The 10,558-nt window shown below is 40.9% G+C and overlaps 3 protein-coding genes and 1 long non-coding RNA gene across 4 annotated transcripts; 3 read left to right on the plus strand and 1 right to left on the minus strand.

Moving 5' to 3' along the window:
• Positions 1 to 27: 27 nt before the first annotated feature.
• rnf151 (ring finger protein 151) lies at positions 28 to 4,280 on the plus strand. Its single transcript, XM_052049073.1, has 4 exons — positions 28 to 1,555; positions 2,889 to 3,058; positions 3,131 to 3,227; positions 3,693 to 4,280. Exons 1-4 carry the CDS (start codon positions 1,553 to 1,555, stop codon positions 4,152 to 4,154), a joined length of 732 nt encoding a protein of 243 aa, XP_051905033.1. The 5' UTR covers positions 28 to 1,552; the 3' UTR covers positions 4,155 to 4,280.
• A 534-nt stretch (positions 4,281 to 4,814) lies between these two features.
• rps2 (ribosomal protein S2) lies at positions 4,815 to 7,517 on the plus strand. Its single transcript, XM_052049072.1, has 7 exons — positions 4,815 to 4,917; positions 5,202 to 5,339; positions 5,434 to 5,523; positions 5,950 to 6,057; positions 6,143 to 6,476; positions 7,192 to 7,283; positions 7,388 to 7,517. The coding sequence occupies exons 2-7, from the start codon at positions 5,205 to 5,207 to the stop codon at positions 7,466 to 7,468; spliced, it is 840 nt and encodes a 279-aa protein (XP_051905032.1). The 5' UTR covers positions 4,815 to 4,917; positions 5,202 to 5,204; the 3' UTR covers positions 7,469 to 7,517.
• Positions 7,518 to 8,337: 820 nt separating this feature from the next.
• On the minus strand, positions 8,338 to 9,799 carry ndufb10 (NADH:ubiquinone oxidoreductase subunit B10). Its single transcript, XM_052049075.1, has 4 exons — positions 9,564 to 9,799; positions 8,870 to 9,008; positions 8,577 to 8,716; positions 8,338 to 8,470 (listed from the first exon to the last, which is right to left on the minus strand). Exons 1-4 carry the CDS (start codon positions 9,709 to 9,711, stop codon positions 8,379 to 8,381), a joined length of 519 nt encoding a protein of 172 aa, XP_051905035.1. The 5' UTR covers positions 9,712 to 9,799; the 3' UTR covers positions 8,338 to 8,378.
• Positions 9,034 to 9,332, plus strand: LOC127589793 (uncharacterized). The gene is made up of 2 exons (XR_007959507.1): positions 9,034 to 9,155; positions 9,215 to 9,332. It is a non-coding gene; the product is annotated as an uncharacterized LOC127589793 (long non-coding RNA).
• Positions 9,800 to 10,558: the final 759 nt, after the last annotated feature.

Below are 10,558 nucleotides of genomic sequence, written 5' to 3' on the forward strand. Positions count from 1 at the left end.
TAAAACGTCATTTTCAAGCGACGTGGCTGGAGTTGTCGGGCGTGTTGTGAGGAGGCAGAGGCGAAAAGTATCGCTGCTATTTGTGGGCACCCGGTACTTTATGATAACTCTTGCAACCATGACAGAGACCGCGTGGAAAGAGAGAGAGACGAATACAATGTCAGAGCTTAATTAGAGTGTTTTGGTTGGATAGTGGATGGCCTAGTGTGGCCTCGAGATAGCCTGGTTACGGGATAACGAAAACGTATTTATTTATTTATTCTTACTTCAACTGTACATTTCAAAACTGCATATTTCATACGCCTTTTATTTTGAAATGCAACATCAGATCCTTACGAAAGTACTGTGGTTGGATGACTGCTGTGGCCTAGAACTGTTCCCTGATCTGGTTCTGGGATACAGTAACGAAATTTCATGTTTCTATCTCAACTTCAGAACGTTTCTTGGTGATATCCTGAGAGAGTTTTTATTCTCCCTGGGTGAACTCATCGTTGCCTGACCGCTGAGAGGTTAATTTATCACAATATTTTAAAACCAAACCACTGATGTGCATGCACTAGTTGGATAGCTGTTATTTTGAATAGAGCACCGCAGAGAGTGAGAAGGAAAGGAAGGTAGAGGAGTGTCAATCGCAATGTTTGAGACAGCGTGCCTCTATTCCAGCCCAGTCACCTTCAGTGGATGAAATGTTCCTGAAAAGCCTGGCTCCTTCCATGCAACGATTGCCATCCCAGGAGAACGAATATGTCAAATTTCAAATTAATTTGAAGCGCTGTAATGCAATACTTAAGTAAAATAAATGCAATACTTGGAATAAATACCTGGGTGACCATATTTGCCACGAAGCAGTAAGGCTTTGTTTGTATCCATTTTTCTCTGGTTGTTTTGTTGAAAATCACAGTAAATCCACTCAACCAACGTTCTGGTTGGTCAAGTATATTTCAGGATTCGTCGACAGTGTTCTAACAAGTGTATGTTTGGGTTATCTGTTAAATGCAATCAAAAGTTTTACACATGCCAAAAGTGAAGTTTTTTTTTCCTCACGGTATAATGGAATAAATAAAATGTGTCTGAAACACAATTTGTCATGGACACAAATTAGATCCAGATGCATGTAACATCATCAATTCAGGTTGAACTCTGATTTGATGTGGAGTGAAGTTGCTCTCCTGGAGTGGAACCAGAGTGAACTCTGAATTGATGATGTTACATGCACAAATTGGTCATTCGCCCTGTGAAGACACCTAAAATAGGGATGGTCTAAAACCGCGGTCAATCGTCCTTCGCTAACAAAGTTTGCTTGGTGCTAGAACAGCAGGGAAAGGAAAGTACGCGCGACAAAATGAGGGCAGGCTGCCACCATTGACTGCTCACTGTTGTCATTTGTATGCCGGGCTTACACGGGTCCTCCCTCATGGTGTGTCAGGAATGTTCACGTATGCATGTTTTGTCGTGATAACACGGGTGTGACCGCAACGCCGTGACGTGAGTGGATGTGGAGTGAAGCTGCTCTCCTGGAATGGAACCATAAGGGATAGTGGAAACGAACAACATGGTGAGTTGCAAAGAGAATTTTTAAACCAGCGTTTTATTGTTGATATTACGAACATTCCCCGAACCTCACATTCAAGTTAATTCTGCCTAAATACAACCAGTCACGTTTTTGTGATTTTTCTATCATTATTTTTAAGAGGCTCTTGTAATCAACTAAGGATGAGCATCATTCTTCAAACTAAATATGTCACAAGTATATTGTACACTTAGAAATGCACATGTTTTGCTGCTGTGAATTGGGAATTTCTCCATTGTAAGACTAATAAAGCTTTTCTTATCTTTTCTTATCTTATGTCTTATAATGTAAGGAAGAACGTTGGTGATTGACAGAGCACTTTTGACATTCAGCCTTTTTATTGAAAATTTTAATGTAGACCAGGGATGAGAAACCTAAGACTTACTTTCAAGTTTCAGTGCTTTCCAAACTAAGATTTTCAATTTCAAATAATGGTATTCAGATTCAGGTTTTCAATACAATAATTCAAGATAAACAGTACTTATTGGAATTACTGTATGTGCTTCATGTTCTGATGTTCTGATGCTCTGATCTTCATGTTAATGTATTTATTCAAATTGAGCAATTGAAATCCAAGTATAAATGGTTCAAATTCATATTTGTTTTGCCACTTTTTCGTGAATCAAGTCTGCACATGAACAGTCAGAAGATGGAATAGACTGTTGCTTGAGAACAGAAGAACAGCAAGCAAAGTGACTGGTCAATATGTTTTTACTTAGATCTGAGATGCAAGTAAACATTTCTTTTTTGTGCTGATTAAATTTGTCCTCGTGTATTATTTTTTCATTTTTTAACTCGAGCACATCAGATATAAATTACAATGTATGGTAAAATTCGTATTGTGCAAGTTGGCATTGGTCAAATTTAAAACCAAAAACATTAAATTATCTAAAACATTTTGACACACTAGAAAAAAATATACATATTTTAAGTCAGCGCTAAAAATATGTTTAAGGTCACATAAACCCATCTCTGATTCAAATTTGCTGTTGACCAGTTTTTTGGTAGATTAAGCTTTGTCAGGGACAGCGCCAGGATTTTTCTCTCCCAGGGCAAAAGGAGGTTTGACCGATTCAAAGCGGTGTTGAGAAAAAGGAAAAACATATATATACAATATATCTCAAATAAAATGCTGGAGTGGCTTAATTGGGGCTACACAGATTTTTTTAATGAGGCTATAGCGCTCCCTATCCCCTGTGTAGTGCCACTCCTGAGCTTTTGTGATGTGTAAATCAAAGAAAACTTGGCTGGAAATATCTCCCTAAAATCCTTTGGGACATTTTCTTCTTCTCTCCCCATTGATGTTGTCACTGTCCAGACGGATGCAGACGTGTCATCGCAGAGCGGTGGCTATGACGTGGAGCAGTTTGTGGACACCCCGGACTATGATCTCATCTGCACTATATGCCAGGGGGTCTTGCGGTGCCCAGTTCGAGCGGCGTGCCACCACGTCTTCTGCAAAAAGTGCATTTTACAGTGGCTCAAGAGGTACAACCAAACATGGGGTTTTGCCAAACGTTTCAAAGCAATTATTGAGTCACTGTTCTTTGTCCTTGTCAGACAAGAGACCTGCCCCTGCTGCCGAAAGCCGATTAACGCATGCATGATCTTTGTCATGTTCAAACTCAGCAAGTCCATAGGACGCATGAAGATAAAGGTTGGCCTTATAAAGATACTGTATGCTCTGCATCACATATTTGCTATAGTTCATTCCTGAATTAGTTGGAGAAAATTGTTCAAATGTGGTTTACGTTAAAGTAGATTTATTTTCTCCATTGTGATTATGACTTGCCATTTTGTTTGATAAATGACTTAATACGGCATATAATAAAGTGGACTAGGTAATAAAAATTGATTGGATTGGATTGACAAAATTCTTTACATTCTATTCACTTTGGTCTTTACTACTGTATATGGTTTGATAAAATATAATGGAATGTGCTATTTTCCTGATATAAAAAAACAATTGCAATGGATTTTATTGTTATACACAGTATTACAAATGGTGTTTGAAGCAACCACTCATGGAAAATAGTGACAACCAACTAGAAGTAGTTATTTATGTTATTTCTCTATTTAAAAAAACAAATCCACTTATTTTGTTATGTTATGTCTATTACAGTGTAAGAACGAGATCCGTGGCTGTGCAGCGACATTCGCCCTCTCGGAGCAGTACTGTCACAGCCTGAGCTGCTTGTTCGAGTTGGTCCCTTGCCCGTACCCCGGGTGCCGGGCGCAGCTCCTCCGCCGCGACCTGGAGGCCCACGCGCGCCACTGTGAGCATTGGCTCCAGCCGTGCCACATGGGCTGCGGCACCGTGCTCTCCCACCGGACGCGGGCTCAGCACAACTGCTACATGCAGCTCAAACTTCAGTACCAGGCCAAGTGCAGGAACCACGGGACCATCGCCGCCGCCCTGCAAAAGAAGATGAGAAAGATGCAGAACACCATGGCACACATGAAGAGGCAAATTGGGCTGATATGCGAAAGTCTACAGGCGATGGATGAGCTGCACAAGGCGGAGGAGGACTTGGGAGAGGGCAGCTCCAGATCCACAGCAGCCAGATTCAGCAGTGAAGGCTGACAGTCGAGGGAAGAATTTGTTTATTTCATTGATCTGTGTGGGAATATGCAGGTAGGTTTATCATCACATTATATTGAGTGAATTTGTTACATATTGTAAATAAAACAAGGATCACTAAATGTACAACTGTTGTTTATTGGTTGGATTTTTTTGAGGGGAAAATAAATGAAACAGGGAAATACAGTACATGTGTCGAAGAATGTATCCTTTTGGAAACATTTATTTCAGTCGTTAAAAAAGTTCAGTGTAAGGTAAGTTTATCAAATGAAAATGTTAATGGCTTTTTACGTGGGCAGCCAAAGGCACATCTGTGCAATCATCGTACTGTCTTATCAGCTTCTTGATTATCCACACCTGAGATGGATGGATGGATGGATTCATCAAAAAAGAAGTGCTGATTAACACAGATTTGTGAACAATTTTTAAGACAAATGGGCCTTTCTTGTTCTGTACATACAAAGAACATGCAATATTTTTCTTTCAAAGTAATTGAAATATTTTGTCGTGTGTGTGTGTATACAGTGTATATATATATATATATATATATATATATATACAGTGTATATATATATATACTGTATACACACTGTATACACACACACACACATAAAATACTGTACGGTAATTTATGTACGCCTTGTAGCGAAAGGTTGCCACTGCGAGGCAGTATAGGGCGAGATCCTATTTCTAAACATCGCGATGTTTCGTGTGGATAAAAACCATTGGGCCTTTCACCAGACCTTCTTCCTGTAATAACGATCACGTAAGTAGGCGCAAGTTCACACATTTGGACGCATAATCCGCACAAATCTTGCACATCATCATCTCAGTCTTATCGCTGGCTGCTAAAATATAACGTAAAGACTTATTTTTTACTGAAACCGATGATATTAATGACGGTTTTAATACATAATTTGTGTAGTCTTTATTTCAGAATATGGCGGCGAAACTCGTGTGCTTTTGTAACTGGAATGCCGGATACCACAAAGTCATGCAGAACGCGTTCGACTTTACTCATAGAGTAATGTCTAGCGTTTTATTCCACAGCAAATGGCGGACGACGCCGGTGGTAGGGGAGGTTTTCGCGGAGGTTTTGGCCCTGGTGGTCGCGGTCGGGGCCGCGGACGCGGCAGAGGCCGTGGAAGAGGCCGCGGTGCCCGGGGAGGCAAGGCCGAGGACAAGGAAGTGAGTGGATCACTTGTTCCTACCCATTTAAAAGGCACTCACTTATATCAAGACACACGAAGAAGACGTTATTATTTTAATATTTCCCTTCTAGTGGATCCCAGTCACCAAGCTTGGCCGCCTGGTTAAGGACATGAAGATCAAGTCACTGGAGGAGATCTATCTGTACTCTCTCCCCATCAAAGTAAGTTCTGTGTAAGGTTACTTTATCAAATAAACTGTTACTTTTTCGTGCTTGCTATAAGAAAAGTCTCAATTTCTGGCCTTGTAATAAGATTTGAACTTCATGATTGGGTCTACCACGATCATTTGATTGGGTACCATTTACAGTTTAATCAATTTTTGGCCCAAATATGTAAAATCTCAACTATTTTTTTCCAAACGTTTGGGAGGGTAGTATGTAAAACCCTCCTGCAACATCTCATGTGCAATTGCGTGGCTTGTAATGACAGCATGTTGTGTATTTTAGAGGGGGTTTTGTAAATGTATTTGAACTCAAAATCTTTTAAGCATAAAATGCATAGAAAATTTGTAATACAATTCTGATTTATAATCTGCTGTTATGTGGCGGTTTCAGTCCTACACCATGTATTTTTTTAAAACTTTACAGGAGTCTGAAATCATTGACTTTTTCCTGGGCTCCGGGCTGAAAGATGAGGTGCTGAAGATCATGCCTGTCCAGAAGCAGACCAGGGCTGGTCAGCGCACCAGATTTAAGGTGAATTCCTCTTACCTCATGTCCATTCGGGATGTGACTTTCCCCACAGTGGAGCTATAGCTGTGAGCGTGTCTCGTGTTCACAGGCCTTCGTTGCCATCGGTGACTATAACGGCCATGTGGGCCTGGGAGTCAAGTGCTCCAAGGAGGTGGCCACCGCCATTCGAGGCGCCATCATCCTGGCCAAGCTCTCCATCGTGCCCGTCAGGAGGGGCTATTGGGGTAACAAGATCGGCAAGCCCCACACGGTTCCCTGCAAGGTGACGGGCCGTTGCGGCTCCGTGCTGGTGCGGCTTATCCCGGCGCCCCGTGGTACCGGTATCGTGTCGGCTCCTGTGCCCAAGAAGCTGCTCATGATGGCCGGAATCGATGACTGCTACACATCCGCCAGGGGCTGCACTGCCACGCTTGGCAACTTTGGTAATATTTGATGGCAATGAATTCTCGCTTATCGCTGGGGGAAATGGTGATCTTCCATTTACAGTGGTGTCTTGACTTTCAAGTTTACAATTCGTTCAGTGACCACGCTCACGAATTGCCATTCCCTCTTGAAGCTGTTCTGCAACCCCCTCAAAAAACAGATTTGTTAGAATTTTTTTTGCGGGGGGGGGGGGCTGCACTCGTCTTATACCTTATAAAACCATACAGCAAATATTGCAAAGAATTTTTAAACATTTGGTGATAGTCCAACTGGCTTCACCAATGGAGTTCTGAATTGTGAGCATGAAGCTAACTGACATTTGCGTTGTACACATGTAAATTTGTCGGTGTGTTTGAACACAAACGTTCAATGTTTTAAGGTTGCTGTCACTATTTAGTGGTCACAATTCGAGACAACAAATTGGGCTAATGATTGCCTACAGCTCAAAACTCGCATGTTGGATCACTTGGAACACCTGGTTTGGGTGTCAAGCTCATCTTTCTCCTTGCGCTGCCCAGCTTCACCTCTGCCTGTGGTGCAGTTGTCGTTAACTAGAGATACAGAAAAAGGCGTGTGTGCAATTCATTTCCGTGTGACTCTCAGTGGGGTCTCTTCTGGTCCTCTTATTGACGCTCAAAATTTTCTGCAAATAATTTGCTGCGGGGAAACTTTTTAGATGCATGTTATAGAAATGAATTATTTTCGCTCTTCCAGCCAAGGCCACATTTGATGCCATCTCCAAGACTTACAGCTACCTGACTCCTGACCTCTGGAAGGAGACCGTCTTCACCAAGTCTCCTTATCAGGTCTGAATGCTCGCACTCCTTTCATTGGAAACTATTCAAGCTAAAGGTAAAATTGGCTGTACTCTGATCAATCGTTTTTTTGTTTTGTTTTTTTTCCCCTTCAGGAGTTCACTGACCATCTAGCCAAGACCCACACCAGAGTGTCAGTGCAGAGAGGCCAGGCTGTCCAGGCGGCAACCTCCTAAACTTTTGTAGAGCCGAACTGTTGAAATAAAAGTTCTGGGGAAAACATCACATCCTTCTGCCTTGTCTGTCACTGATACGAAAAACTATAGTTCTCTGAAAGTCGTGACATTTTCAAATCATCACGTCTACAACATTCCTACAAAACCACAACGCACGCTGCTTTGGAAAATTATACTCCTGAGGAATTGTATGGACAATAATTGCAACACTTAGTTGACAACTGATCCATCCATTTTATGAACTGCGAATGAATTGGCAAATTATTTTGGATAATCGCTGAATAATTAATTTTTAATTGTCCGAATGCTCTTAATTTCAGCTTCACCACGGTAACTATCCAGTTTTAGTAGTCCAGTCCACTTTCATGGAGATGTCGCCAGTGAACAGCAAATTTCAATCAAGGTGGCTATGTCCCAATCATTTTTGATGCTGATTTTAAAAAATACATTGAAAACTGGATTTTTAAAATAATCATTGTTTAAAGGTTTGACCTAAAAATGTGCAATATGGCTTTTACCGTGTGTTTTATTGCTATATTAAAAAAAAGACATGTTGGTGAATCTAACAAAAAATATTCCAAAATATTTGTATTTTATTACAAAAACATGATTTTCTGGAGAAAATTTACAATGCACAAAAATATCTAGGAATGTTTACTTGCATCAAAAAAATGTTAATCAGTGTTACCGTTTGATACATCTGTATAGTACTTGAGTAACTTTCATCAATGGCTGGTGGGACATATTCAAGATGTGTGTATATGGTAAAGGTTGCCCTATAAATTTAATTGCCAAATGATTTCTTGCCCTAGTAAGACTAGCATGGTAACTGTATACTGAATTGGGAAAAAATAGAACAGACTACAACACCGAGTTAAGCGCTTTATTTTACAACTATTGCACAGAAGACTTAAGCATTTTGAGTCTGAGCTGCTGCCATCATCCTTTCTTTTTGCTTCATCAAACACTTCCTGCCACTGGCATATGCTCCGAGGTCACCATCTGGCCCAAGACACAAACACATAAAATGATTCCCAAGGCAAAAAAAAAAGTTCATTGAATGTAGTTGAAGCAATTTGTGAGTGAAGCTATGACGTGAAAAACGTACAGCGTAACTGGTAGTTCTTTGAGGCCTCTGTGAACTGCTCTATCTCCTTCGAACAGTTTTGCTGGTAGCTGGAGCCTTCTCTCTGATGGCAGGCCCTCATGCGCTCCTGGACTATCTTCACGATCTCCTGGTCCACTTTGCTGAGGTAAGACAATAATACATTCATAATTGAGCATTATTAGCAGAATTTTTAACTCGGATATTGTATTCGTGAAGTAATCAGCTCGTGCAAGTGTGCCAATGAAGCTTATGGTTCATGTACACTTGGGAGTGAATGCAGGAAATGATCTCACTAGTCTCTCCTCCACTGCATCTCAGCCTCATAGTAGCACAGGTAATCCCCTTCTTGGCACTGGGTCAGGTCGGGAACGCGGCGGAACTTCTGGTGGTAGTAGACTGACTTGTTTTTAGCCTGAATGCTGTCGATAGCCTCTAAAAAGAAAAGAAAATGCTAAGTGTGTTTAAAACGTGAGGTGTCTGGGCATGTGTATCCAATTTGGTACTAAAGTAATTGCTTTTTTTATAACGGTGCGTGGATATGCTTTTTCATTTTGCTTGTATAATTTGGGAGTACTGGGAGTAAGATATAATAAGATCCTTTATTTGTCCCACACTGGGGATATCGTATTACTGTACAGGTATAAACTATGGGAAAATCCCTGGCTTTTGTCTTCTATTTTGACGTACTAGTTCCTTTTTGTGTGACTGACAAAAGCTACAAGTTAAGTGTTTTTGCATGCATCTTGTCCAGTAAAATAGCTTTTTAAGATGCATTGTGGGATATATAAATGAGCACATAGGACAAAATGGCAAGGTGATTCCGAACACAACGCAAGCATAAAAAAACTCACTCCAATTGAACCGCAATTAAAATTCTAAGTCATGTCACGTTTTACAGTGTAAGATACACCAAAACAATGCGTTTCATTCATAATTGGGCGTCATTTGTTGTGCTAGCAGACTGCTAGCTGCGTTAGCTTCGTTTACCTCTAAATGTGGTGACAGGCAGGTCCACCGTGTAATAGAAGAGTTTGGACAAAATCAAGGCCGGGTTTGGCAAAGCCGTCTGTTTGTCCACAACGGGAGTCTGTCGAGGAGGCTCCGGATAGGCGTCCTTATTAGAGTCCAACGGCATTTTCCCTTCTTTGAATCAATCCACGAGAAATCCTACAGTTCGACCTCGACAGTTCTCCTCTCGAGGTGGCGCATGCGCATTAGGCACGACGCTAGAGGTCAGTGAAAACTTGTATTTGATGGAAACCTATCGCCTAATGAAAGTTTAGTTTTGGTCTTTTAAAAAAATTTGACGGTAGATATTTTTGATTTAGAATTCAGACAAATATTTCCTCCAAAACAGGTCGACAAATAAAGGTTGGCGTTAAAGGTGTTATTCATTGAGTAGCCGACAGAAACAAAGAACCTAACGTTTCAAGTGAGGCACACGATGTCGTTTTACAGTTGCGCCCTACTCACCATTATTGTTACTGTACATTTCTGATAAATAGTATGTTCTATTTGTGTTTTTTATCACTTTAAGACACTCGGAGTTGAAGGTCTTTGAAAGATAAAATGCCATTGAAATCCTTTGATGCAATATATTTGTAACTATACCGTAATGGGTGTTCCCCAAAAATTATTTCATAGTCTATCTCACACGTGTCAAAGTCAAGGCCCGGGGGCCAAATCCGGCCCCCCATGTCATTTTATGTGGACCGTGGGAGGAAATCATGTGTCAACTGTCATGATTCTTGCTGAAATCTGTACCGAAATGTCAAATGTCATGGGTAATAAATAACATTGAGATTTTGCACCGGCCCTCCGAGGGGAGCCGTAACTCTGAAGTGGCCCGCGACAAGAAATGACTTTGACACCCCTGGATAGCCAATTCTCCTTACTACATAAAGGATATTAAATTTTGACCAGACAAATAAAACGTTTATTAAACTTCTTTCTTTTTTAGGGTGAAGAATGATACTGGTTAG

The sequence above is a fragment of the Hippocampus zosterae genome, chromosome 17 (genome assembly GCF_025434085.1).
Source record: "Hippocampus zosterae strain Florida chromosome 17, ASM2543408v3, whole genome shotgun sequence".
NCBI lineage: Eukaryota > Metazoa > Chordata > Actinopteri > Syngnathiformes > Syngnathidae > Hippocampus > Hippocampus zosterae.

Coding starts and splice junctions, on each gene's coding strand:
- rnf151 (XM_052049073.1), top strand. Junction 3,059..3,130: donor ATTTTACAGTGGCTCAAGAG/GTACAACCAAAC, acceptor TGTCCTTGTCAG/ACAAGAGACCTGCCCCTGCT. Junction 3,228..3,692: donor TAGGACGCATGAAGATAAAG/GTTGGCCTTATA, acceptor TGTCTATTACAG/TGTAAGAACGAGATCCGTGG.
- rps2 (XM_052049072.1), top strand. CDS start 5,205: ATGGCGGACGACGCCGGTGGTAGGGGAGGTTTTCGCGGAGGTTTTGGC. Junction 5,524..5,949: donor TGTACTCTCTCCCCATCAAA/GTAAGTTCTGTG, acceptor AAAACTTTACAG/GAGTCTGAAATCATTGACTT. Junction 6,477..7,191: donor TGCCACGCTTGGCAACTTTG/GTAATATTTGAT, acceptor TCGCTCTTCCAG/CCAAGGCCACATTTGATGCC.
- ndufb10 (XM_052049075.1), bottom strand. CDS start 9,711: ATGCCGTTGGACTCTAATAAGGACGCCTATCCGGAGCCTCCTCGACAG. Junction 8,717..8,869: donor ATGCAGTGGAGGAGAGACTA/GTGAGATCATTT, acceptor GTCTTACCTCAG/CAAAGTGGACCAGGAGATCG. Junction 8,471..8,576: donor AAAGAACTACCAGTTACGCT/GTACGTTTTTCA, acceptor GTCTTGGGCCAG/ATGGTGACCTCGGAGCATAT.